This window comes from Hyperolius riggenbachi, chromosome 8 (genome assembly GCF_040937935.1).
Source record: "Hyperolius riggenbachi isolate aHypRig1 chromosome 8, aHypRig1.pri, whole genome shotgun sequence".
NCBI classification, from domain to species: Eukaryota; Metazoa; Chordata; class Amphibia; order Anura; family Hyperoliidae; genus Hyperolius; species Hyperolius riggenbachi.
In genome coordinates, this window is record NC_090653.1 from 217,162,482 (window position 1) to 217,186,336 (window position 23,855).

At 43.4% G+C, this 23,855-nt stretch overlaps 1 protein-coding gene across 4 annotated transcripts in view; it reads right to left on the bottom strand.

Annotated features, from left to right (window-relative positions):
• Nucleotides 1-23,855, bottom strand: part of RABGAP1 (RAB GTPase activating protein 1) — a 281,195-nt gene that overhangs the window by 242,382 nt on the left and 14,958 nt on the right. For 2 of the 4 annotated variants that reach the window (XM_068248159.1, XM_068248157.1), the window contains exon 2: nucleotides 2,887-3,071. The exons of 1 other annotated variant lie outside the window; for it this stretch is intronic. In XM_068248159.1, the coding sequence (XP_068104260.1) occupies nucleotides 2,887-3,036 (150 nt within the window). In that variant the 5' untranslated portion in view covers nucleotides 3,037-3,071. Of the gene's footprint in view, nucleotides 1-2,886; nucleotides 3,072-9,793; nucleotides 9,963-23,855 lie in introns of all 4 variants that reach the window. One more of the 4 variants, XM_068248158.1, reaches the window with a different exon arrangement.

Below are 23,855 nucleotides of genomic sequence, written 5' to 3' on the forward strand. Positions count from 1 at the left end.
GGGCATGCATGTAAAAGACAGGTGACAGTGCAACATCTGGATGGGAAGTGAATGAGAAAACACACTAATATAGCACAATTGTGAATGTGTGTTTTGGAGGAAGGGGGGTAGATAGTTGAGTACGGTATGTCATTTATTAAAGGAATTCCAGATGGTACTTCGCAGCTTACAGTGACCTGTGCCTAAATCCTGTAAAGTGAAGCAAATCTCATAACCGCTCCATGTCTAGCTTCAATCTAATTTTTCTTAGCTCTGCAATAGTCTTATTTGTTACGTGTATTATTCAGTGATCCCCATTGCATACAGTGAATGTAGGGAGCATTTCAGCTTGTTGTCCAGAGAAACTAGTTCAAGTTTCATCTACAAACCTGCACTGCAAAATGACATCTGGAAGCAGTACTAACATGTTAGGGGAACCAATAGTCATGCTCACATACAGAGCAGACAGGTAATGGAAGACGCAGACTTCCTGTGTTCATGTTCCCCCATATGAGACTGAAGGCATGAATTCACAATCTACAGACCCCAAATATGAAGACCTACAGCAGACCAGTCCTTACGATCCTATATTTCTGTAAATATAACAAACTTATCAAGCAGACACAGTTTACTAATTCTGAACACTTCCCTGTAAGAGCTTATGGTTATACTAGCGGAAAAATAATACTACAGATCCTGGCTTTAAAGTAATATCCTGCTCTCCTCTCATCAGGTGCTCCGGGAAAGCAAAATAAACACTAAAGCTGCCCTGCTCTGATAAACTAGCAAAATCGATGTTTGCAGTGGGGCTAATTTACATGGGATGGAAATAAAAGTCAGCAGTAAATAGATGATATAATGAATTGTATATGTAGTACTGCTAAGAAATAGAAAATTAGTGGCAAAGATAGGAGTCTCATATTTTTTCTTGTACAGGAAGAGTTCAACTTCAGTTATCTATGCAAAAGACCATCTCTGAGCTCTCCGATCACACTTGGGTCAGAGACAGCCCTATTTTCTGAAGCACTAAAAGGGAAGCTAAACTGAGAAGGATATGGATATTTCCTTTTAAAATAATACCAGTTGCCTGACTCTTTTGCTGATCCTGTGTCTCTAATACTTTTAGCCACAGCCCCTGAACAAGCATGCAGATCAGGTGCTCTGACTGAAGTCAGACTGGATTAGCTGCATGCTTGTTTCAGGTGTGTGATTCAGCCACTGCTGCAGCAGGAGTTCACCAGGACTGCAAGACAACTGGTATTTTTTAAAAGGAAACATCCATATCCCTTTCAGTTTAGGTTCCCTTTAAGGTGGCCATATAGATTTACAGCAGATTTGACCATCAGATACATTGTTCTGTATGCAAAAATGCAGGCAAGTGGGGTGCAGCGGAGGAATACAGGGCCGGCACTCTCTGCTTGCAGCATAGGAGGAAGATGAGAAGGTGAAGCGATGACAGCCGGTTGCTAACCAAAATTAGCTGGGTGGAGCACCCGGCTAAAAGTGCCCGGGGAGAAAACCGATTTCTGTCAGATGCCTGTCAAGTCGAATCTGACAGGAATCTATCCGATTTGTGCCACATACTAGGAACAGATTTCCAATATAGTTCAAAATTAAATCTATTGGAAATCTATTGAAAATCGATCTAAATGCATTATTGGACCATTAGATCCAATGCAACTCTATGAGCCATCGATCTGCTGCCAGCAGCAGATCGACCTTGATTTTCCAGCCTGTCAGATAGTTCAAATTGATTGAAATCGATCAAAATCGGGTACAAATCGATTGATTTTCGATCAATGGCTTCGGTTGAATCGATCAAAGGCTGAAATCGACCAGTGTATGGGCCCCTTTATACATTAAAGGATACCCGAAGTGACATGTGACATGATGAGATTGACATGTGTTTGTACAGTGCCTACCACACAAATAACTATGCTGTGTTCATTTTTTTGTTTCTCTGTCTGAAAGAGTTAAATATCAGGTATGTAAGTGGCTGACTCAGTCCTGACTCAGACAGAAAGTGACTACAGTGTGACCCTCACTGATAAGAAATTCCCCTTTTTACCTCTTTCTTGCTCTCAGAAGCCATTTTCTGCTAGGAAAGTGTTTTATAGTTGGAATTTCTTATCAGTGAGGGTCAAACTGTAGTCACTTCCTGTCTGAGTCAGGACTGAGTCAGCCACTTACATACCTGATATTTAACCCTTTCAGGCAGATAAATTAAAAAAAGGAACACAGCATAGTTATTTGTGTGCTTGGCATTTTACATACCCATGTCTATCTCATCATGTCACATGTCAGTTCGGGTATCCTTTAAAGAAACAGTGAGAAAGCATCAGATAAGATTTCACTGCAGGAAGGTTCTTGGTTTAAAATATAGAGTGCAGTTTGTAAACTGCAAATATTAGAAAATTATGCAATGTAAAAAAAAGAAGCTATGTAACGGAAAATAAAAATATGACACTTTTCTTTGCTACTTATGTTCTGTTAATTATCCATACTACACATACAATTCATTATATCATACGTTTTTTTCAGAATAACTAACGCTTGTTAGGCAACGCACTACTGTGAATCCAGCCTCCTTGTGTTCATCCATCTATTACATTTCTCTTCTACAAGTTACACCGGCAGATAAGGTACAACCACAAGTCAAGTGCAGACATGCAGCAGAACATCCAAGAACAGGCTTGGCAACATACAAACAATACAAGTGCAGTGCGCCTATCAGCAACAGCTGGCTTTGTTCCTGTACAGAGAACACTTAAATTTTTCTGAAAAGAGGAATTTCCAGATTTCCCAAGAGAAAGCAACAAGAGGTTAAATCATTGCACAACAGGCTGCAAATACTACTGCTCACAACACACGAGAAAGAACATCACAAGGTTTATACAAAGATCTTACCTTGAGCCCTGTCTTCTCATCATCGCTGCCATTATTTGCGGAATGCATATCATCCCCTTGTTTGTAAACCAGCACAAAGTCCTCGCTGTTCAAGGTGGACACTGAATCAGAGGACACACTGATCTTGCCCACAGAAGCCTTGTCATCCATGTTTCATGAAGGAAGATCCAGTCATGAAGGACTCTCTGGGGAAATAAATATCTTTTGTCAAACATGTGCTGTCCCAGAATACTTCTAATAAGGCAAAGCACCAGAAAGTTACCTATACTGTCTGAAAAGTTTAAAGTGGTCCCAAGCCAAAGCTTGGGATCAAAATCAGAGCCATACCTTAAAAGGGGGAAGCCTCAGGATCCCATTAAGGCTTCCCTCGCTGATTTGAAGCCCCCAGTTGTTGAGCGCGGGCCCCCTCCACTTCAGAGCCACGCAACACTTCCTTCTAAAGCATGGCCACACATTAGCAGCGGGAGCAGCCCGCACATGCGCAGCAGCACGGAGGCCACTGCTCTGGCTTACTGCGCATGCAGGCTGGGTCAGCTATTGTGTGGCCACGTTGGGAGGAAAAAAGAGCTGCACGGCCCCGAAATGATTAGCGACAAAGCCTTGTAGTAATCTTCTGGGGGTCACACTTAGCGAAGGAGGACATTAGAAAAGAGAGAGAAGCCTCAATAGGATCCTAAGGTAAGTATTACATTTTGTACCCAAGCTTTAGTTCGGGTACTCTTTAACATAGTGGCAAAAAAAAAATATATATACCGGTAGCTGAAATTATTGTAATTGGGTAGGATACCTGAAGTGACATGTGACATGATGAGATAGAAATGTGTATGTACAGAGCCAAGCACACAAATAACTATGCTAACTATGTGTTCCTTTTATTCTTTCTCTGTCTGAAAGAGTTAAATAACAGGTATGTAAGTGGCTGACTCAGTCCTGACTAGGTCTGTAAAATAGTGATGGTCAAGGAGATGCTAATAAATAAAAAAATTAATGCAAATTTTAATAGTTTGGAAATGTCTGCACCTTGAAATGGACCCATCATATGCAGTATCTGAAGCAACTGATCAGTCAGTTTTTTAAGATACAAAGTATTAAATCAGCATCTCACTGACCATCACTGCTTCAAGTGTATTGGGTATAAAAGACACCAATACTGTATCAATTGAGAGGTTATCTTTTCTCAATAAATATTTTATGTTAAATAAAGATAATAATAATGCTAACTAAATAATAATGCTTACTAAATAGGTAAGCTAATAGGTAATAATGCTTACTTACTAAATAGGAACTGGCTTACTGATCAGGTACTGTTATCTGTCCCTTTTAATAAACCTCCCTTTACTTCCCTTCAGCCCCCACTTTCCTTATTACCCTGCCGCCAAGTCACGCAGCGTCATTTCCCTGTGCATACACAGCGGCAGCTTGCATCTCTCCACAGAGCTACCGCACGATGTGTGAGACGCGGACCCCGCTCCCCCTCCCAACCAACTCCAGGGTAGAGCGGGAAGTCTCGCTGTGTAGCTTACGCCGCTGTCTCTTCATCGCTCTGCAGCAGACCTATGGATATCAGCTTTACCAACTAGAGTGCATCATCGCCACCTGGAGAGCCTGGTCCCTGGCTGTCACAGGGGACACATGCTGGAATCAGATGGGCACTACTGACAGCCGCAGAGCCTTCAGGTGAGACCTGTCCTGGGTAGGACAGTGCACATATTGTTTCCTCTATCTCAGAGCGCTCTCTTGTTTTTAATCTCATTTTAGTGGATCTAATAGAGCTGCCTACGCTGGATTGCCTGATCGCACCTTGGGAATCATCCCTATCCCACACTGCTCTTTACTGAATAGAAACTGGCTTAGGGCCTGTTTCCACTACATGCAGATTGGATGCAGAAACACTTAATACAATGAATGCCTATGGGAAAATCTGCATCAGAAAAATCGCGTTTAGTGGAAACAGGCCCATAGGCATTCATTGGAGTCAGTTTTTCTGCATCCAATGGCCTCAATTCCCAAACATATGGGTTAGTGTGGGAACGGGGAAAGTTAATGCGTGCAAACCTTTACTATTACGCGCGCAAACCTGTACGCGAGCCAAGCTATCACAGCTTTGTGAATCAAGGCCAATCTGCGTGTAGTGGAAACAGGCCCTTACTGAATAGGTGGTGTTAACCAGTACACCATTCAGCCAAAAATAAAGAAATGATTAGTGCTCTCCATGTAATTTGTTCATGTTGTTTGATCCACACGGCATCATCTTTACTATTGTCAGGCAAATCGCGCACGCACACACACACACACACACACACACACACACACACACACACACACACACACACACACACACACACACACACACACACACACACACACACACACACACACACACACACACACACACACACACACACACACACCACCAACTGCCATTATCGATAACCACATCCACTAACAATGTAATAGGCTAAAATATTTTTTAGCCTATTTGTCAACGGGCTTCGGGGGTTTCCAGTGTTGGAACGGTGAGAAGGATTGGGACAGGGAAAGACTCTAGATTATCCAAAGGTTTCCCTCTTTCTAGGTAAGTACCCATTTGGGGATTTTTTGCTCCACAGGTATACTTTAAGCCTTGTATACATGTATGAGAACTGTACCTTAAGAGGGATTGGGACTTGGTCCTTCGGGGCGACAGTGCAGGGCAGAAGTTGTATGAACCCATTGCTAGCCTCAAGGCTAGCAACAAGTTCTGTTGCTATACAGGGTGGAGGAAGTCTGTTGGAGTAACGCAGAGTGGCTGGGGGAGGTTTCGGGTGAGGGGGGTGAGGAGATAGAACAATTCCCCCCCATCAGCACCGAGCCAAGACGATCTGCCAGGCTGATCCCTGGCGAGGCACAGAGGGAGCTTTGGAGCTGTTGTAAGCAGCCTCTCAACTGCCTGTGCTGAGCGCAAGTGCCTGGCCAATGCATCGCAACAACTGACAAGTAGCCAATTCACTAGCTTTAGCCTCCCATGCTACAGAGGACTAAAGGAACTCTGGCAGCCACTCAGTATAGATATGGTTCTGCACTGTCTTCTACATGAAAGCCGTCCCAGAAGTCCTCGAATAAGCCATCTGCCGACATGTGGCCCAGCCCCCTGAAAAAAACCCCACCTTTCTGACTTCTCTATCTCCATAGAGAAGACAGAATGGCGTTTCTCAAGGGGCGGCTGATTCGGGATCTTCAGGGGACAAGAAAGCACAGGCAATTATAATTCCACTTACAGGAGGACCCTGGCATTTTCAGGCTGGATATCAGTTTTAATAATGTTTAGTTGATGCACATTTACTGCTTTTGATCTACTTTTTCAAAGCTACATGAATTTGCATCAACTCAAAATTATTAGCATTTCATTTGCCACCTTTAACAGCACTACTCTACTAGCTCGTGTCTCCTTGCACACGTACAGTGGTCCTGACATCATACTGTGGAATGGCTGCCACAGAGATACGTAGAGGGCGCACTTCTCTTGTGCAGACTGGCCCCGACTGACAGAACTTACTGGACTCGGTACCGGAGCTGGAGAAGAGCGAGGACGGCGACTTAGGAGTAATCTGTGGGCATGGGGCTGGAGGAAGACCCAGGTATTTATAAAACTTTTCTCTCTGGTTTCCTTTAAAGAGTCTGTTCCTGTTCCTGTCTCTGGTTTCCTTTAAAGAGAAACTCTGACCAAGAATTGAACTCCATCCCAATCAGTAGCAGATACCCACTTTTACATGAGAAATCTATTCCTTTTTACAGGCCATCAGGGGGCGCTGTATGACCGATATTGTGGTGAAACCCCTCCCACAAAGAAATTCTGAGTACGTACTCTTGGCAGTTTCCTGTCTGTGAATCTGGCGGTGGAGTGTGTGCATGCGCACTTCGCCAGACTGGCTTAAGTACCTGGACTCATAGCAGAAGACCCAGGTAGCGGAGGAGGACAGCGAGGGACTGATTAGCCTGAAGGGGGCTGGAGGAAGCCCCAGGTATGTATAACACTTTAATTTCATCTGTCTCAGGTTTACTTTGTTACACAGTAGTACTATACTCTACATATGCACTCCCCACAGAGCTGCAGTGAATCCATTGAGAATGTTGTGCACATTGAACACAGATTATGTCACCCATAAACCTGGTTCAGATTGTGCATGAAGAATGTGTAATAGAGGAAGAATTGCCTCATTCTCCTGCAGAGTACCTGCACATCATTCTTACATGTACCCACAGTCACGTTGCCTAGGGCCTGATCCATGTTCAGATTGTGCATGAGGAATGTGTAATAGAGGAAGAATCTCCGCATTCCTCTGGTACCTGCACATCACTCTTACATGTACCCACAGTTACATTGCCTAGGGCCTGATAGATGTTCTTTGGTCTGTACTTTTTATAAGTACTCTTACCAAGGACTAGTTTTAGTCTATGACTAAAGGGAATAAATATGGCAGTCTACATATCCTTCCCACTTCAGTCGACGTTTAGAATTCCTAAGCGTTGGCAGTTAAGAGATGAATTTCACGTTACATACTTTTTAATCAACAAGATTGTAATATGCAAATTAGAGGGGTCTGTGAAATCCTAAACTGAGGAGTCAGAGTCCGTGGATTTTTGTACCAACTCCACAGCCCTGCTTACCTTTGAATTATAGAATGCAGTGCCGTACAAACATCTAAAAGAATTCTCATACCATAACTGTTTTTTTATCAAATACATGGAGGGGCTTTTTGCTGCAAAAAAAACAACCTTCCAAATGTTAAGTGTTTAACCTGCAGTTATAGCAGATTACAGGTACAGAGTACTGTAAATGCAAAATCACTTAATATATCAAGCTCATGTCTCCTTAGGCTGACTTTCAGTTGGTATGTGCTTGCTGTACTTCTGACTGCTGAAATCTTGCAAAATAAACACTTGAACAAGTGTTTTTATTTGTATTTATAATCTTTCTGTTTCTGATTCTGGTTCAAATTTGAAATTTACTTGCATACAGCCAGAACCAGCAAGTGTCACAGTTCAGTTTTAAAGGATACCGGAGGAGATAGGCGACATGATGAGATAGACATGGGTATGTACAGTCCCTAGCACACAAATAACTATGCTGTGTTCCTTTTTTTCTTTCTCCGCCTGAAATAGTCTGAAGCGACAAAAAATTGCTATTTTTACCTGCTAGTTTCCATAAGTAGTATGAGGAAACATGAGACGCTGCATACCAGCTGCAAAATGAGGGGGCTATACCCCCCAAATCCCCGAGGGAAAATGCGTGCAGCGCTTCCTGAAAGAGACAGAGCTTGGCGCTGTAACTCTTCCTCTACTGAAGTCAATCGCCGCCTCTCCCCACCCCTCTCACTCTTGCTTCACAGAGAGGGGCGGGGAGAGGCAGAGATCCACACAGCGATTGACTTCATTAGAGGCAGAACTACAGCGCTAAGCTCTGCCTCCCGGGCAGCAAAATCCTCGACTTTGAAAGGCGCATGGCCTGTGCTCCTGCGGCCCAGACACTGATGCTCTGTGTACCTGTGACTTACCCACACGTGTGTCTGGGCTGCAGGTGCATGGCCCGTGCTCCTGCGGCCCAGAAACGCATGCTCTGTGTACCTGTGACTTACCCACACGTGTGTCTGGGCTGCAGGTGCATGGCCTGTGCTCCTGCGGCCCAGACACGCATGCTCTGTGTACCTGTGACCTACCCACACGTGTGGGCCACAGGTGCATGGCCTGTGCACCTGTGGCCCAGACATGCATGCTCTGTGTACCTGCAACTGACATTGTTTTTTATGTAAAAAATAATTTAGAAACAAAACAAAAAAAAAACAACAACTTTATTTTGAAAAAGTTAACACAAAACAAATATTAACACAATAGACCTAATGACTAACAGACAAAAAAAGTGACAGCGCTCAAGGATGCACCTGCATTGCAAGCTTACAGAGGCTGGAACTAAATACATGCCTTGAATACAAAACAGATGCAAATTATGTGCTAATTCTAATCTATATTTTTTATTATTTTTTTTTTAAAGTAAATGTGAAGCAGAGAATGCAGCTAGCCAGAAGTAAACTTACATTCGATTTGCACAGTGGGAGACATGGCAGCGCGTTCAAACAAAAAACTTATACCTGAATGATTTATCTGCATTGATGTGCAGAGCTCCAATAACTGGACTACATTACACAACTAGCATTCACTACAGGCAAAGTGGGGTGTTAGCTTCAGTGATGATGTGTGCACAAATTATGACCTAATAGACTTCCCCACGGGGGTGACGTACCCCCTTGGGGAAGACCTAACACTAATCGAACGATAAAAACATAATAATCCTCGTGCTGCGTATCAAATAAATGGTATACACATTTCTTAAAACAAACAGACAAAAAAGTGACAGCGCTCAAGGATGCACCTGAATTGCAATTTTGTCTGTTTGTTTTAAGAAATGTGTATACCATTTATTTGATAAGCAGCACGAGGTGGTACGTTACCGCCGTGGGGAAGTTTAGTAGGTCATAGTTTGTGCACACATTATCACTGAAGCTAACAGCCCCCCTAGCTGTGTAATATAGTCCAGTTATTGGAGCTCTGCACATCAATGCAGATAAATCATTCAGGTATTAGTTTTGTTTGAAAGAGCTGCCATGTCTCCTATTGTGCAAGCCTAATAATTAACACTAACCCCCACCCTAGGGCTTACCCCTATTAATATCTCGAGATTAACATAAGAAGACATTGTAACAGCTTTCCACATTATACATGGCTGAAAAAAAACAAATACAACTGGGCTTTGATTACAAGCAACTTAGCCTTACAAATACAGCATCAGTCTTTATTCTGGAGTATTACAAAAGCTGACTTATCTTGCCTCACTTTTAACCACATTTTGTAAATATTGCGTAATAAAACTTACCTAATGCACCCATTACACCATATAAATCTCTCTGCCACTATCCTGTTTGCCTCTGTTCTTCTCATGACTTCTAGTGCTTCATTTCTCACTACTAACAAGTCTGTTTTGTCTGCTGCAATGTGGCTGATATCATGCATTTGCTCCAAAGTGCATACACATTAATGTCATCCTGAAAACACATAAAACCTCATTCTTAAAGAGACACTGAAGCAAAAAAATTATTCATGATATAATGAATTGGTTGTTTAGTACAAATAATTACTAGAAGATTAGTAGCAAAGAAAATACTCCCATATTTTTATTTTCAGTTAGTGTTTTTTATAACATTGCATCATTCTCTAATATTTGCAGTTTACACACTACTCAGCATTCTAAATGTTTTTACAGAGCAGTCAGAGAGAAAAATAAAATACAGTGTCTGACAGTTGAGATAACAAGCTTCAGAAGACAGAGCTCAATGACTCTTTTGCATAGATAACAACTGGAGTTTCTTAACTCTTCCTGTACTGGAAACAATATTAGACTCATGTCTCTGCTCCTAATGCTTTATTTCTTAGCTGTACTACACATACAAATCATCATAATGTCATAATTTTTTTTCGCTTCAGTGTCTCTTTAAATCAAGTGACTAACAAGTGTTTTTACTAAGTAAAGATCTCCAAGGCTAGAGAACACAGGAGATCCAGCAATCTCAGCAGTTTTCTTTAGTTTTTTCAAAAAAAAAAAAAAAGGGAGGTAAAAGTTAGCAACCTTCACCTGGGTTTAGCAAATAACCCAGAGGATTGCTTTGTATATCTAATTTTTAGGTTTCAAAATAGGCAAGTTGATTTTTCTTCTAGTCCCCAGTCATACTGTGCAGTGTACACCCTCCCAATGAATGCTACCCCCTTCCCAGTACATATTTACCTGCCTGAGTGCTGTCTGGATCCTCTCCTTGGTGATCACATCATCTTTACTCCCAGTGCTTGTCATGTGACTGAGTCACATGATGAAACCAGCAATAACAATCATGTTGATAAGCAATATAAACAGTGTAGAGAAGCAAAGTGATAGGTAAAACTACTTTTCCAAGAGACAAATGTGCTTCCTACTACAGTACAGCTAGCTTCCTGACCTGCCTGAATACAGGTACAGAACCAGTCAGATGTTACGTGACATGCATAGTAAGAAAAATAACAGATTACAGACTACATTTCCCAGTATTCCCGCATTACAATAAAAACCATGGGCATAATGCACTTAAAGTCGATAATATTGCTGTGTGCCGACAGCTTCCAGCAATTTCATTGGTACTTACGCTGGCTGCCTGTTGCGCAATTAGTGCGACTGCGGTACATGGGTAACATGAGTATTGCAATTGTTGATTTTTTTCTTCCTTAAAGCAAACCTGGGGCAGTCTATGAAAAAAAGAAAAGCTTCGGGATGCCCCAAAGACTTTCCACTTCCTCCTCAAGATCACCACCACTGTCCGTATCCTCTGACAGTTTGTGGCCACACTTCTATTTGTACACAAGCGTGGCCGTACTGTGCCTGCGCAAGTATGGCCACCCCTGTGAAGTAGCTCAGAGTCACTGGTAGATAAGTGGCTTCAGTTTACTGCACAAGCACGACCATGTTCATACATGTTGGGGAGCACAGCCACGAGAACATATCACACAAACTCTTCTCAGATATGTTCAGAGGGTCCATGTTCGGCAACGGCGGGGTCAAAGAGGACATGGGAAGTCCCTGGGCTATCCACAGGCTTCCCTCTAAGTAAGGGGGGGGGGGGGGGGGGGAGGGGGGGCACACGTCGGGTTCACTTCACTACATCCAGCTCAATATCCAGTGACCAAGCCAATCTATGTCTGTGCACTGAACTTGAAACAGTGAGATCATTCACTAAAGTCATGCGGATCAGCAAAGTGGCAGCAATGCACTGGCTGACTTACATTGTTCACTGCATGCAGCAAACTTGCAATCTCCCACAGTGCTTTACTGAATACACTGACGAATACATGCAACTAATTGCCCCTCAAAAGAACCACGAGACAGTCATCTAACAGTGTGTTGTGTTTGGGGGACCAATTAGGATGCCAGAGGAAATCAGAATGCTGAGTGTAAACCCACGCAAACACTGGAGAACATACAAACTCCATGTAGATGGTGCTTAAGTCAGAAATGTAACCTCCTTAGCAGTAACCCAGAGTCAGGCTCGGGGCTCGAAATCCACAGCTCAGAGCGGTAACCCTAAGCCTGACTTGTGGTCGCCGCCGCGAGGTTAACCTTCCCGGCTGTAAGCCTGAGCTACGCTTAGGATAGCCGCCGGGAGCTCTATGCAGAGTATAGAGCGCAGCGAGCAATATCACACACCTCCCGGGGGATCCAGATGTCAGTAGCCTCCGAGGCTCTAAATCACCCTGGTGAGATCGCCATCAGTGATCTCATTACAGAGTTACAGCGCCACCCAGAGGACAGAGGAAAATTGCAGTCCTGGAGCTAAAGGGAGGTGAGTGTGCGCTGGGCTGCTGCAGGCATTCTGGCGGCATGATTTTTTCCTGATTTTATGGTCTGAATCTTGCTGAAAAGACCCTAAAATCCAGAAATAATCAGGGAGGTTAATTCAGAGCATAGCGGGCAGTGAGTGTTTCAACCTCCCCCGGGATCCAGGTGTTGGCAGCCATTCTCCTTCCTGTCCTCGGAGCCTCTGGATCCCTCTGGTGAGAAGACTGTCGGTCATAATGATGACAGCTGGCGATCTCACTATAGGATTACAGCACCACCCGGAGGACAGATGGAGAATTGCAGCGCTGGAGGCCAGGAAGGTAAGTGCTGGGGCTGCTGCAGACTCTGGGGGTATGATTTTTTTTTCTTGCTTTTAGAGTCTAAAAACTAATTAAAAAATTGTAGCGCTTTTAGACCCTAAAATAAGGAAGGATTCATACTGCCATGGAGGTTAAAGTGGGATTGTAGCGCTGCAAGACAAGATTGCTAGCCACAACCTCCAGTAGGTTTAGTCTCACTGTTCCAATGTGGATGTGCGAGTTGTTTGTGCAAGATGCATTCTTGGAGTGGAGTGGGGAGTGAGTGGGGAGTGTGTGTGTGTGTGTGTGTGTGTGTGTGTGTGTGTGTGTGTGTGTGTGTGTGTGTGTGTGTGTGTGTGTGTGTGTGTGTGTGTGTGTGTGTGTGTGTGTGTGTGTGTGTGTGTGTGTGTGTGTGTGTGTGTGTGTGTGTGTGTGTGTGTGTCTGTGTGTCTGTGTCTGTGTGTGTGTGTGTGTGTCTGTGTGTGTGTGTCTGTGTGTGTGTGTCTGTGTGTGTGTGTGTGTCTGTGTCTGTGTGTCTGTGTGTGTCTGTGTGTGTCTGTGTGTGTCTGTGTGTGTCTGTGTGTGTCTGTGTGTGTCTGTGTGTGTCTGTGTGTGTCTGTGTGTGTGTCTGTGTGTGTGTCTGTGTGTGTCTGTGTGTGTCTGTGTGTCTGTGTGTGTGTGTCTGTGTGTGTGTGTCTGTGTGTGTGTCTGTGTGTGTGTCTGTGTGTGTGTCTGTGTGTGTGTCTGTGTGTGTGTCTGTGTGTGTGTGTGTGTGTGTCTGTGTGTGTGTCTGTGTGTGTGTCTGTGTGTGTCTGTGTGTGTGTCTGTGTGTGTCTGTGTGTGTCTGTGTGTGTCTGTGTGTCTGTGTGTGTGTGTCTGTGTGTGTGTGTCTGTGTGTGTGTCTGTGTGTGTGTCTGTGTGTGTGTCTGTGTGTGTGTCTGTGTGTGTGTCTGTGTGTGTGTCTGTGTGTGTGTCTGTGTGTGTCTGTGTGTGTCTGTCTGTGTCTGTCTGTGTGTGTCTGTGTCTGTCTGTGTGTGTCTGTGTGTGTCTGTGTGTGTCTGTGTGTGTCTGTGTGTGTCTGTGTGTGTCTGTGTGTGTGTGTCTGTGTGTGTCTGTGTGTGTGTGTGTGTGTGTCTGTGTGTGTGTGTGTGTGTCTGTGTGTGTCTGTGTGTGTGTGTGTGTGTGTCTGTGTGTGTCTGTGTGTGTCTGTGTGTGTCTGTGTGTGTGTGTCTGTGTGTGTGTGTCTGTGTGTGTCTGTGTGTGTGTGTCTGTGTGTGTGTGTCTGTGTGTGTCTGTGTGTGTCTGTGTGTCTGTGTCTGTGTGTGTGTCTGTGTGTGTGTCTGTGTGTGTGTCTGTGTGTGTGTCTGTGTGTGTGTCTGTGTGTGTGTCTGTGTGTGTGTCTGTGTGTGTGTCTGTGTGTGTGTCTGTGTCTGTGTGTGTCTGTGTCATCTCAATTTTGTTGTTTTGTACTGTTGTATCTGCTGGATTAGTGTACACCGTGTCGGCGCTGTGTAAATATGTAATAATAGTGTCAAAGTTGTTTATATTTTGTGCAACTGACTGCCCTGCCCTTTACATTACTCACACGCAGGTTCTTGGCTTTATTTTCCTGGTTCATGCCACTTGCTGCCAATTAAAACAAGTATCTGCTTTCTACATTTGAGTGTACTGTTAGGAATCATTTCTATGTACCGTATTTGCACATATATTATAATCTCCTTGTAGTAAACTCTCTGATATAGTAAAACTTTGGCTAAAGTAAACTAAATGTCAGTCCTGGCCAAGTCCCATTATAAATATATGGGAGTAACACCTGATATAGTAAACCTGGATGTAATGGAACCTCTGCTATAGTAAACCTGTTTTTGTCCCCAGACGGTTTCTGTATCTGGCTAAAGTGAAAAGTGGGCGGTTGCATGCGTCATATTCATATGTCAGTCAGAGACCCATAAGCGGTGGACAAGTAAGGACATCATAATCATTACACCCATGACAACTATAGCCACAAAAACAACAGATCTGAAGTATGGACTACTTTATCCCTGCAGTCGCTACTCCGCTGTAGTTACGCCCCTGGAGGGAATTGCCTGTGCATGGCTGCAATGCTACAGTATCATGCAGGCTGCTAAGACATGTGAATAAAGGAGCACACTATCAATGCTACCTGAAGCCTAAAAAAGATTCTCACCTAAGAAACCTTCCCGTTCCTCTCCTCGTCCAGCCCTACCTGCGTTAGCTCCCTATTAGTAGTCTCCAACTGATCGGTCAGAGACTGCGCTCTTCCGCTGTGAGTGGGCTTCGGAAGCACTCGGGCCACTCTGTACTGCGCTTGCACAAGTCTTGCGCACTCACATGTGAGCAGTATGGAGCCACCAGTCTTCAGGAGCACTCAGGTTCCCGAAGACTGTCAAAGCCTTCTGTGGTGGGAGATTAGAATGGAGGAACAAGAGGATGAGGAGAGGGAAGGCTCTATAGGACCCAGAAGCGTTTCCTCTCTTTAAGTATCTGTTTTTTTGTTTATTTAGGCTTCAGATTCACTTTAACTGGTGAGACCTACGCTTCCTGTGCAAACTGCTGCTTGATTACTGAGGGAATTGCCCATCATCTTGCTTGTGCATGGCTGCAACACTACAGTATCATCCTGGCTGCAGATAAATGTGGACAGAGGAGCACAATATCAGTAACGCACCTGCATTCGCTGGTGATACCTATGCTTCCTGTGCAAGCTGTTGTGTAAATATTGCATGCAAATCCCTGCATATTGAGCACTGTGCATTTTGATCTAGCTTATTTACTGTATGTGCTTACTTGCTGAACCATTGCAAAGAAAGAACGACTCTCAAAATATTGACTGAATTAAGATCCAGTATTATAGTATACTTTATGTGCTTGAGTGTGACCATTTCTGTTATAGTAAACCACTTTGCCAGGTCCCTTGGCGTTTACTACAAAGGGATTCTCCTGTAATACAGGCAACCTTTAAATGTATTACAAATTAGCCTCAATGTGTTCAGAAAGTTAACTGTATTTGCTTGATCATTTAAAAAAAATATAAAATTAATAAAAATAAAAGCACATTTATAGAAACTTAGACGATTTGGTCCAGCAACAAATTCCAAAAGTAAAAATCTCTGAAGAAGGAACTTGTTACTTTACACTCATTTATTCACTTGTTCTATAAAATAAATGTAAAGAAATGTGTTACGTTTGCTAAACAAAGCAGAAAAAAAAATCTGCAATTCCAGAGCCATCCGTTTAGAGCAGATGGTGTTAAAGCAGTCAGAGATGTCATTCAAGGTTGCACATTAATAATTCCTGACACAAACACACACTGGCTTATTTAATGACTCCATGTAAAGCACTGCTTTGTGCAGTAAACAAAGATCAAAGCCAAACATTCAACAGTAAAATGTTGACAGATCAATAAAAGGGTGGTTGGTTGTTATAAGTTACTACACAAGTTTGTATTCAGTACTCCTCTGGTTGGTTTGTTGCTTTTAGCCCCTGGGCCGATTCAGCCAGTCTTGCAGTATATGCATAAATGTAGATACACTTAGCCGCTTTTGTCAGATTTCTGTTTAGTGTAAGCCACAAAAAAAAAAACAACAACATATTTTGGCTTACCATTACACAGTAATTACTATTTAAATTAATCTATCCCCATATATCCTTATAACACTGTGGGTGTCCATTTACTAAGACTCTCTACTGTACTGGATAACAGTGGCGTGCATAAAGCTCTATGAATAATGTACTATAACTATTCTAAAACTGTTCCCTCACCTCCCCATTATACTCACCTAAAGTGGTCCCCACAATCAGCCAAGACAGCCACAACAGTTGAAAACACTTGAGTCAGTTCGGTTTGTGCTGTCCCAAGACCCCCTCCTCTTCCACTCCCCCAACCAACACATCTTAGAGCCCTCCCCGTCATGTCTCATGCTGACAACCTCGCCCCCTTCCCCAAACAGGGGGTGCATAAGCTGGGGAAAGGGGCAGTAAGCAGGGTGGCACGCATATTAGATTCCCTTGATAATCTATAAGTCATGTTAGAGCATAATTAGGAGTCCCGAAAGGTCAGTTAGCAATTGCACTACTACAGTCACTGCGTGTACACACAGTAACGTCGACGGACATGTCTTTTTTCAACCCAAATAAGTATTACATTTCATCAAAACACAAAATTGCACTTGCATAACTAGAAGTGGTTTGTGCATGTCTAAAGGCCACCAGTAGGGTCCTCTCTGCGCCCTCAGCCTGAGAGAGCAGTGTGGAGAGAGGCACGGGGCGGGGCCTATGCCACAAGTGTCCCCTCCTTACGTCACTTTTTCTTGCCCCAGTGTTAGATTACATTATTTTCTACAACCAATTGTTAAACAAACACAGTCTTAATATACTAAGGATTAGCTACACTTACTCAAAGTTGGTGCTAGCATCTCCGAAACAACCTTTTTAGGATTCTCTCATCTAACAGGATAACAGTATCTCAGGAGCTTAGAGAGTGGCAGTTGAGGGGAAAACAAACCCCCCCCCCCCCCCCAAAAAAAAAAAAAAAAAACACATTAAGCGATAAGGACTATTCTGGGTAAAAAAGGCTGATGGACGAGAGAGGTTAAAGGTGAGTAGCACGCATAATCCGCAGCAACAGAAGGCAACAATACTATACATTACAGCTGAATTTAATGAGATGTGCATCACAAAGCATATTCCAACAATTCCAACACAAAACAAGAAGAACTTTGCAAAGGATGGGCTTTAGCAGCAGGAGACCATCATGAGTGTCTTCAGTATCGCAGAAAAATAAGAAAAGACGCCTGTTGTGGGCAAATTGGTTTGAGGAACATCAATAAGAGTTTAACCTGCTTCCATGGCCAGCTCGGTTCCGACTTCAATCCTATTGAGCATTTGTGGGATAGAACACTTTAAAGTTTGGAAATGCCACCAACCAATCTGACCCAACTTAGAGCTGACATTATGTCAACATGAGCAAACATTCCTCAGCAACAGTATTAACATATTGTTGAGTCCATGCCAAGAAGAATATTGGTTGTGATCAGAGTTAAAGACTAATCTGCTTGTTATTAGAGGGTTTCTTTAAGTTTTTGGTCCTAAGTGTATTTCAACTATATGGACCAATTTTTCCTCCAGATATGTGGCACATCCATGGGGGCAGGGTTTGCTCCAAGTTTCACCAACATCTATGCGGCATACTGGGAAAACAGCTACATATGGGCAAACCATCCCTTTCAGAGTAAACCTTGCCCTCTATACAAGGTGCGAAAATAAAGTGCTCTAAATCTGGAATAGCACGAAAGAAAGGTTTGTGGAGTTTGTTGAATACGGCAAACAAAATATGTTTGGTTTAAGTTCACCCATGTGGCAGGTGAAAAAAGTCTGGTCTTTTTGGACTGATTTATTTCAGAATGAGGAACAAAAGATTGGTTCTAAAACTCACTTTAAGCCTTCTGCAGGTAACTCATACCTCCATGCAGGTAGTTGTTACTATCCCCAGTGGATAAAGAATGTTCCTAGAAGCAGGGCTGTGGAGTCGGAGTCAAGGAGTTGAAGCAATTTTGGGGAAATGTTGGGTTCTCCCAGATATAACTGTATATCTGATTTTACAGTAACTGCATATGGGAAATGCAATAATCAATCCCCTTTCCAACCATTTGCACATACCGTATTTTCCGGAGTATAAGACGACTGGGCGTATAAGACGACCCCCCAACTTTTCCAGTTAAAATATAGTGTTTAGGATACAATCGCCGTATAAAACTACCCCTCTTCCAACGCACACCAAATAAAAATGAAAAATATACTATACTGGTGCTATGTATGAACAAATACTGGTGCTGTACTGTATGTGGTACCCAGTACATAACAGTATATAGGCGATTGACTGGTTGGATTGGTCTGTCCCTAAGCGGTATGGAAAAATAGATCGCGCTGTGCCCATAAAACATGCCTCTTTCACCTTTCTGGCCCGCCCTTGTATCCTATTTGCCTCCTCCTCTGCCTCTCAGATCTCCCACATGTGTGCATGTGCCGCTTCACTACAGTCCTCAGCAGTGAGATCTGAGAGTCGGTAACAGGATATGGCGTATCACCCGGCATCAATGACCCCCGACGTATAAGACGAGCCCTGACTTTTCAGAAGATTTTCAAGGGCTAAAAAGTAGTCTTATATGCCAGAATATACTTGTTTTTACTCCACTAGGTCCAGTACTGCACACATAGCTCTACTGCAGTAAAATTATGCAGACAGACTTGCTGAGCCTCTCCAATGCGACTCGTTAATGGAAGAGCACTCTCTGCAGATGGTCCCGCCTCTTACCATGAGCCGAGCCAATTACTGTTCGAGCCTGCTGGGAAGCGCAAGATCTGGGGCAGATGCAGGACAGCAATGGCTTGCCTTTGCAACAGGAGAGCCTGGAGCGTGCTGACAGCTGGGCACATATTGTCAGTCAGGAAGTGCTGCCTTGCATTTGCAAGAAAAGAGCCCAGCGCGTGTTGTGAGCTGGGAAGTGGTTTACTTTAACCAGGCGGGTTGCCCACCTATTTGGTTCTGGGGAGAACTATAAACAGCTCATTTACAGCTATATCCTAAGTTTAATTAAAATGCATATTCAGTGTAAAAAAAAAAACACAGAGGTACGTTAATGCTTAAAAGTTACAATGTGCCATAATTCACTAAGATCCTGCTGGTAATAATAAGGCAAGTAAAAGTTACCCCCACACACCAGGGCTGTGGAGTCGGTCCAAAAATACACCGACTCCGACTCCTCAGTTTAGGATTCCACCGAGTCTGACTCCTCTAATTTGCATATTACAATCTTGTTGATTGAAAGTATGTAACATGAAAGTCGTCTCAACTGCCAACGCTTAGGAATTTTAAACGACAACTGAAGTGAGAAGGATATAGACTGCCATATTTATTCCCTTTAGTCATAGACTAAAACTAGCCCTTGGTAAGAGTACTTATAAAAGGTACAGACCGGAACAAAGAACATCTATCAGGCCATAGGCAATGTAACTGTGGGTACATGTAAGAGTGATGTGCAGGTACTTTGCAGGGGAATGAGGCTATTCTTCCTCAATTACACTTTCTTCGTGCACAATCTGAACCAGGTTTATGGGTGATAGACAACACCTCTGTGTTCAATGTGCACAACATTCTCAGTGGATTCCCTGAAGCTCTGTGGGGAGAGCATATGTAGAGTATAGTACTACTGTGTAACAAAGTAAACCTGAGACAGATGAAATTAAAGTTTTATACATACCTGGGGCTTCCTCCAGCCCCCTTCAGGCTAATCAGTCCCTCGCTGTCCTCCTCCGCCACCTGGATCTTCTGCTATGAGTCCAAGTACTTGAGCCAGTCTGGCGTAGTGCGCATGCACACACTCCGCCGCCGGGAGCGTACTACACCTGCGCAGCACTGTTGCGCAGGTGCAGAGTGCTCCTGGCTGTGGAAGCGGCATGCGGCCAGACTGCGCTGACTAGCTGAATTACCGGGACTCATAGCAGAAGATCCAGGTGGTGGAGGTGGACAGTGAGGGACTGATTAGCCTGAAGGGGGCTGGAAGATGCCCCAGGTATGTATAAAAATTTTCTTTTCATCCTTCTCAGGTACCATTTAATTTGTAGTCACCAAACCAAATTTTAACAACATATCAAATTATTTGATTTCATGAGCATGAGTGCATACATTTGCATAAATCAGCATTAGTGCAGAATTATTTCCATCTCATTGACCATCTCTATTAGTGACACGGCTACACATCAGGCTTTATACTTACAGCATACAGTGGTGTGAAAAACTATTTGCCTCCTTTCCTGATTTCTTATTCTTTTGCATGTTTGTCACACTTAAATGTTTCTGCTCATCAAAAACCGTTAACTATTAGTCAAAAATAACATAATTGAACACAACATGCAGTTTTAAATGATGGTTTTTATTATTTAGTTAGAAAAAAAACTTAAAACCTACATGGCCCTGTGTGAAAAAGAAATTGCCCGCTGAACCTAATAACTGGTTGGGCCACCCTTAGCAGCAATAACTGCAATTTAAGCATTTGCGATAACTTGTAACGAGTCTTTTACAGCACTCTGGAGGAATTTTGGCCCACTCATCTATGCAGAATTGTTGTAATTCAGCTTTATTTGAGGGTTTTCTAGCATGAGCCGCCTTTTTAAGGTCATGCCACAACATCTCAATAGGATTCAGGTCAGGACTTTGACTAGGCCACTCCAAAGTCTTCATTTTGGTTTTTACAGCCATTCAGAGGTGGATTTGCTGGTGTGTTTTGGGTCATTGTCCTGCTGCAGCACCCAAGATTGTTTCAGCTTGAGTTGACGAACAGATGGCCGGACATTCTCCTTCAGGATTTTTTGGTAGACAGTAGAATTCATGGTTCCATTTATCACAGCAAGCCTTCCAGGTCCTGAAGCAGCAAAACAACCCCAGACCACCACACTACCACCACCATATTTTACTGTTGGTATGATGTTCTTTTGCTGAAATGCTGTGTTACTTCTACGCCAGATGTAACGGGACACGCACCTTCCAAAAAGTTCAACTTTTGTCTCGTCGGTCCACAAGGTATTTTCCCAAAAGTCTTGGCAATCATTGAGATGTTTTTTAGCAAAATTGAGACGAGCCTTAATGTTCTTTTTGCTTAAAAGTGGTTTGTGCCTTGGATATCTGCCATGCAGGCTGTTTTTGCTCAGTCTCTTTATTATGGTGGAGTCGTGAACACTGACCTTAATTGAGGCAAGTGAGGCCTGCAGTTCTTTAGATGTTGTCCTGGGGTCTTTTGTGGCCTCTCGGATAAGTTTTCTCTGCGCTCTTGGGGTAATTTTGGTCGGCCGGCCACTCCTGGGAAGGTTCATCACTGTTCCATGTTTTTGCCATTTGTGGATAATGGCTCTCACTGTGGTTCGCTGGCGTCCCAAAGCTTTAGAAATGGCTTTATAACCGTTACCAGACTGATAGATCTCAATTTCTTTTATTTTCTCATTTGTTCCTGAATTTCTTTGGATCTTGGCATGATGTCTAGCTTTTGAGGTGCTTTTGGTCTACTTCTCTGTGTCACATAGCTCCTATTTAAGTGATTTCTTGATTGAAACAGGTGTGGCAGTAATCAGGCCTGGGGGTGACTACAGAAATTGAACTCAGGTGTGATAAACCACAGTTAAGTTATTTTTTAACAAGGGGGGCAATCACTTTTTCACACAGGGCCATGTAGATTTGGAGTTTTTTCCCTCACAAAATAATAAAAACCGTCATTTAAAACTGCATTTTGTGTTCAATTATGTAATCCTTGACTAATAGTTAACGGTTTTTGATGAGCAGAAACATTTAAGTGTGACAAACATGCAAAACAATAAGAAATCAGGAAGGGGGCAAATAGTTTTTCACACCACTGTAGATGCTATTTAGTATATATAAGAGATTCCTGTGTACACATCATATATACAGTCACAATCAGATGTGTATATCTGACTTTATTTTGATTGGTTTATTTCATTTTTGTGAACAAAGCACAGCTATTACTGTATATGTAAATTATTTATGATGACTATTATCTGAGAAATAGAACATTTTATCATATTTTCTATTTTAATTACAGTTTAAATTCATTAGGAGTCGGAGTATTTTTTCCCGACTCTGACTCCAGGCACCCAAAATTGCCCCGACTCCGAATCCGACTCCACAGCCCTGCCACACACTGGGGTTGATTCACTAACTGCAGCAGTGCGAGTTAAAAAAACAGCTTGGGAATGCTACACACACTACACACGGTCATGCTGTGTAGCATGCGTTCCTTAGTTACGGGAGCTGTTTACACGCACTCTTAACTGCCACGCACTGTGAAGTATCGCGACACTTCACTAGCGTGGCCGCTACTACATTACCGTAGTTGCGACCACGCTAGTGAAGTATCGCTAAACTTCACAGTGCACTGCAGTTAAAGGGGCGTGCGTTACTATATAAACAACGCACGTAACTAAGGAACACAAGCTACGCATCACGACAGCACGTAGTGCTCCCAAGTTGTTTTTTAACTCTCACGGATGCAGCAGTGCAGTTTAGTGAATCAACCCCATGGATCTGTATTTTAAGTGTTAATTCACTAAAGAAGCTTGCCTTATTAAAAGGACCACTGTCGCGAAAATAGTAACATTTAAATATATGTAAACATACACAGATAAGAAGTACATTTCTTCCAGAGTAAAATGAGCCATAAATATTACTTTTCTCCTATGTTGCTGTCACTTACAGCAAGTAGTAGAAATTTGAAAGAACCGACAGGTTTTGGACTAGCCTATCTCCTCATGGGGATTCACGTGGCTTTCTTTATTTTCAAAAGCACTTAGTGAATGGCAGATGCTCCGTCCAACTGCCCAAAAAGTGAGCAGGCAGGCTGGCCGGCATCTTTTTATTAATCTTTTTCAAGGAGTGTCTTTATAAAAAATAAAGGCCATACTGTTAATCCCCTATGGAGACAAGGACTAGCCCAAAACCTGTCTGTAAAGTAAGATTTCTACTAACTGTAAGTAGATCCAAGCAAAGCAGGCACCACCTTCAGTGATTTAGTAGCTCTTTATTAGAAAAGTCATTAAAAATGACAAGTCATGAGTAAAAAATGGCTGTAACGATAGAAAAGTAATTTATGGCTCATTTTACTCATACTTCTTATTTGTATGTGTTTACATGTATTTTACATTTTAAGATTTTCGCGACAGTGGTCCTTTAACCACTTGCCGACCGCCTACTTCATATTGGCGGCGGCAAAGTGGCAGCCCCAGGACCACGTAACGCAGAATGGCGTCAGGTCCTGGGGCACTCTTTGGCCGGGGATCGCGCGCTGGAATGCGCGCGGATCCGCCGGCAATAGGCTCCGCCCACCCGCGCCGTCAACCCGCCGGCCAATCGGAAGCGCCGGCGGGTTGTTAACCCAACGATCGCCGGATAGAAAGCGTATAATACGCTTTGTAATGTTTACAAAGTGTATTATACAGGCTGCCTCCTGCTCTGGTGGTCCCAGTGTCCGAGGGACCACCAGGGCAGGCTGCAGCCACCCTAGTCTGCACCCAAACACACTGATCTGCCCCCTCCTGCCCCCTGATCGCCCACAGCACCCCTCAGACCCCCCCCCCTGCCCACCCCCCAGACCACTGTTTGCACACAATCACCCCCCTAATCACCCATCAATCACTCCCTGTCACTATCTGTCAACGCTATTTTTTTTTTTAGTCCCTAAACTGCCCCCTGCTCC